At 38.8% G+C, this 5,103-nt stretch overlaps 1 protein-coding gene across 4 annotated transcripts in view; it reads left to right on the top strand.

Annotated features, from left to right (window-relative positions):
• arhgap24 (Rho GTPase activating protein 24) overlaps positions 1-5,103 on the top strand; it is a 76,852-nt gene that overhangs the window by 55,494 nt on the left and 16,255 nt on the right. The window contains exon 1 of one of the 4 annotated variants that reach the window (XM_007558898.2): positions 1,213-1,416. The exons of the other annotated variants lie outside the window; for them this stretch is intronic. Coding sequence (XP_007558960.2) covers positions 1,344-1,416 — 73 coding nt within the window. The 5' untranslated portion in view covers positions 1,213-1,343. Of the gene's footprint in view, positions 1-1,212; positions 1,417-5,103 lie in introns of those variants that run through there. 4 annotated transcript variants of the gene reach the window in all.

Raw genomic sequence — 5,103 nt, 5'->3', positions numbered from 1 at the left:
GTGTGTGTCTGTGCGCATGTGCATGTGTAATTCTCTCTTGTGGGAAATGGCAAGCGAAAATCAATCAAATTCATTTGAATTAGCCTAAAAGCCATCTTTTAAGATGTCATGCATAATGACTTGGAAGTACACATCTTGCAAATCCAATAAAAAATCGGAGCAACATTAATTAAAGTGTCTTTTTCTGATGTCTTTTTATCAGACTGCTAGCTTAGCATCAATCCAATACTACCAATATGATAGTTACAAAGGTGCACCAATTCTTACTAATTTCCTAATGATAAATGTGCATAGGTTATGTAAGACTTCACAGTGACATAAAAATAAAAAGGATACCCTTGTATTTTTTTCATGACAAATACATTTATTTTACAAATTTCCGCTCATAGAAGCTAATGAATGGCTAAGGTGAAGTCAGAGTTGTTACCTTCTCTTTGTCATATCTAGTGCTAAAACAATAAGCTAAAGTGTTTCGGCACTTTCAAACTAACATTGTAAATAATAAATAGTTTTGCTTGGTGAAGTTAGTTTGGTAACAATGGGATCTGAGAGTGACTGAAAATGTGGGAGGTCATGGGCTACAGCACTGAGGGAAAATGGCTAAAAGGCAACCTTGGAAGCCAAGCAGAGCCTGGAAGAATCTACTAAATTAGGACTGTGAGACAATAATAAGAAATGCAGTGAGAAATCATATAACGTATATGCAATAAGAAGAACACAAACAAAAGCGACGAGCCCTGAAGTCCCTAAGATCATCACTATGCCATTAGAAAAAATGCAAATAGCTGGTGTAAACTGATAATCTGTCATCCTGCCAATAAATGAAATATAAGCTTATATAAATTTACATATAATCCATGATTATTGTACTTTTATTCTCTCCTAATATTGTATATTTGTTCAATTACATTCAGTCAACTCCATGTTCAAAAGTGTTGACCTTTTTATGCAGCCAACAGTGGAGGTTCTGAACAAAGCACTGCAGTGCGAGTGAGAGATCTCGTGTTTGCTTATGGGGTCATGGCCTGTGTCAAAGCGTGGTGCTCTTAAGCTCAAGCCTTCAGAGAGATCTGCCTATTGTTACCATACAGTACTTCCGTGTGTGCGCGTGTGTATGTGTGTGCGTGCGTGGATGCGCACAACCCCCGTTGCAAACCTCTCCTCCCTCCCACCTTCCCTTTCTCTTTCACACCCTCTCAGCTGTGCTCACTCACTCACTCTGAGCCGGGCCAAAAACCGGCAGCACAGATCCTCCACTCAGGACCTCCCGTCCTCAAGTTAACCGGGGCAGACGGGACTTTGTAACCCCATTCAGAGAGCGTCTTTTCTTGGGCGAGCGAGGCATGGAGGTGGTTCCTCAGGCAGTTCATAGTCTACCACAGTATGGAGTAACTGGTTTGCTGCCTTTACATCAAGGTAATGAGTCTTTTGAAAGTCCAGCTTCTCTTTATTATAGTTGAATACGTCAGATTTTTTTGTTAAAACGTATGTTTTTTTTTGTGTGTGTGTGTGTGTGTGTGTGTGTGTGTGTGTGTGTGTTTTAACAGGAACTGTCTAGTTTTTTAAGTGCAATGGGGTAATATCTGTGAGGATAGCTTCATTTGAAAGCAAGATGATTTAGATCGTAGAGATCTAAATCATCACTTTTGAGAGATCACTTTTGTCTCCAATGTTAATCCTCCTTCCACGTGAATGGACAGACATTCTGCTGTGTAGGGCTGCTTGCTGCTCAGTGAGTGACTTCCTGTTATGTTGGAGGTATTTATGATGCATGGACTTCTGAGAAGACTATCATTAGACACATTATTGAATCCCTACTTGCCCCTGCTTGCAGCAAACCAGACAACTCTTAGAGACAAGAGAGAATCGACCCTTTGTGTTCATTTAATCTCTGACTGCTTAAACATATCCACACTCGGAGAGAATTATGACACAGATTTTGTCATTTCAACAAGGTAGTTACTGGGTCTGCATTGTTTTCTGCGCCAGCTGCAGCTGCTTCCTCCTCTTGGCAGGCAACACAAGCTCAGTCTGGAAGAAGTTAGTCTTTCCACAGTACAAAGTGACTTGCATTTAGCAAATGCATGATGTTGTAGGTCAAGTAGTGGTGGTGAAATTATGACTTTTAAACTACACAACACAGTCTCGAATGTTTAAACTACATATTTTGAAGTTAAAACTGTTTGTTTTTTTTTGTTTTTTTTTACAACTAAATATTAAAGGATTCTGGTTTTGGCTAATAAAAATGGTCAGTTTCTACTTATCAATGTCTTATTCTTTGTTGAGGCCATGACAGATGCTTCACTCAACTTTAACATGCATAACTTCCTTCTCAATTAGTTGGGAAGAAAAATCACATATTGGGAATGGAAGATAAAATTTGATCTACTTTGGGTTTTTACATTATTCTTAGACCGAGTGTGAACTGTAAAGGGGTTTGCAGGTATTTCACAGCACAGTGGGATCCTTTGTGGTCTCCCACCTGTTTTTAGACCATTAGTTAAAGTCTAGTCAGCAGCTGGCCACTTACTCAAGCCGGTGGTCACAACTGGAATGAACAGTTGTTATCTGAAGACAGACGAGCTCAGATAGCAATTATGACATGACGTGATATGATGGAGATAATTTAATTTAATAATGCCAAGTTGTCTGTCATCGGCTACTGGGAATGGAGTTGCTCAGATGCATGCTACATAGCATGCTGTTAAATTTACTCGAGTTGTTCAGCTGTCAGATTCATTAAAAAGGTGGATTTGTCCCTGCAGGTCAGGGGCCAGTCTCTGCCTTAAGTACAGGACGTAAAGTACACTGGTGTTTATTTTGTTCACTAGTGATGGTAGGATGGAGCAGAAGATGGACAGAAGAATTAGGGGAGTAATGTTGGTGCCGCCACCATCTCTTGTGCAGAAGACTGAGCATGACCAACAGTGAAGTTCTCAATATACATGAGTACCAACTAGAGATTAACTTATACCTTGGTTGATAGAATGTGGATCAAAACCTGATGCAAGCATTTTATTAGCTTCCTTTGACTGACAAGACTGAGCCTTATAGGCAGAGTGAGGAGCCACAGGGGAGGTTGGAGTAAAAGAGGAAGACAATGGCTGAAATAATATTCAAGTGCAATATCTAGCTATTGTCACCACCGTGTCTGTATCTGTTGCAGTAATAAAAAAAAAAGTTGAAGTAGAATGGTGTTCTGTACGTGAGAAACAGACAAGGACCGACTGCTTTTCAACCAGGGTGCGGCGCCTCTTCTTCTCGTTAATGTCCTTTAAGAAGAAAATGCTACAGTTTTTGTATATTGCTGGAATTTTTAATGCTTTTGTAAAGCTGACAATCCTTAACAACTGGATCAAGCTTTTTTGAGCAGTCTGTGGAATCATGCCATGTTACATATTGTAACTACTTCACCATTTAGAGAATTGTATGTCAAGATTCTTAGCCGTCTGTATTGTTGAACCCATGAAATTTACTGAGTGGAGCATAATAAATGTCGAGGAATCTGTCAAAAACACTGTCCACTCATTTCACAGCGGTAGAAACGATAACCCCAGGCACCAGACTGAAATTTGAACCAAACATTATTCTGCATATATTCTTCACACAGACCTCCACAGCAGTCAGTTATAGACTATACTTTTCTCAGATTCCCTGACAGTGATTTCTAGTACAGGCTAAATAAGTAATTGGCACTGACATGTCAGGACAGAGTTCTGAGAGTTCAGCGATCCAAACTGCAGTTTGGGATTTTTTGGTGCTTGCAACAGAAATTGGGTGGCTTCATATAAATGGAAAGTGTTTCCCTCATCTATAGAAACCCAGAGACAAGCTCTCTTAGACAAAAACAAAAAACTGAGCATCAACAGGAAATGGCAGCAGGAACAGAAGTGTGCTGTAATGGCCATGGTATGCCATTTAATCGTTTTGCTCTCTTGCTTAACAGCTTCATAATATTTTTTTTTCTAGTGGAAATGGTATCTATCAAAGCAAGTAATGTAATTAGTGAGTGAATTTAAATGTGCTCGGAGGCGCACAAAATACAATGTCTTTGTTTGCCAACTGAAATAAGCAACGCTCGCAGGGTGCGGTGAGAAACTTTCAAGTGAGAAACTTGGAGTTAGAGGTAATTAGTGTAACTGAGTGAAATAACAAATTCCCAGTTGTTGGGGAAACAAATTGTGTTTGCTTTGCAGCATTGGGAGCAGAAAGAAATGGAAAACTATTGTTTCTTCTCCAGTAGAGGACAGGAGAGGTGTAAACTTTTCGTAAATGTTATTTACGTCTCTAAAGTCAAGAAGTATGTGAGTGCTACGTTGTTACCGGGCAGAAAAGTTTTAGCTTTTTTTTTTTTCTTAGACTTTTTAAACATTATTCTCCCATGTAACAGTGCTCTACACTAAATGATTATGTTTAAAAAGTAAATAATTAAATAAAAAAAGGTATGAGCTGATTTTAAAATGGGTAAAAAAAAACATATCTATATTATATTAACTTTTAACAGGCACATTTATGATTAAAATGTCAAAAAAATATTACTTTTTACAGCGCAACAGGACCCAGATGCAAGTTAGGGTTATGCAGAGCCTGCTTATCAAAGAAAGCATCACACAAACATAATTTTCTGGCTGATTTAAAGTGTAAGAAACATGGAGGGTGTAGATAAAAAAAAAACAGTATTTGACACAAGACAAGAAGATTAATTTGGACTAATTTTATGTTAGACTTTAATTCAGATCTACATCAGTGAACACTGGCAGGTTGAGAACTTTGTCACAATAACAAAAGCCTGTAATTGTTGCTACATGTCTACAGACAGATTTAAACAAGTATGCATGAGGTCCTATGCAAAAAGGGGACTTTTGGAAAAGAGAAAGCTGCTGTAGGTCAGTCAGCTGTCAGCTCACTGTTGACCCACAAATGGTCAGTAAAATGTTGACCATCAAACCGCCAAGCTTTGCACTGGAGGTGATTTTAAAAGTTTTTTTAGTGGCCCACCAAGAACTGTTGCTGGAATCTGAAGGAGAATTTGTGATCATGAAAAGTTGACTTTCTAATCTCAAAGACCTGGGCCTCATCGCAAAAGAAGTGTCAAAAAACAAC

Source organism: Poecilia formosa, unplaced genomic scaffold (assembly GCF_000485575.1).
Source record: "Poecilia formosa unplaced genomic scaffold, Poecilia_formosa-5.1.2 Scaffold100, whole genome shotgun sequence".
Taxonomy (NCBI): Eukaryota; Metazoa; Chordata; class Actinopteri; order Cyprinodontiformes; family Poeciliidae; genus Poecilia; species Poecilia formosa.
The sequence above is the reverse complement of the archived record's forward strand: the minus strand, read 5'-3'. Positions and strand labels throughout refer to the sequence as shown.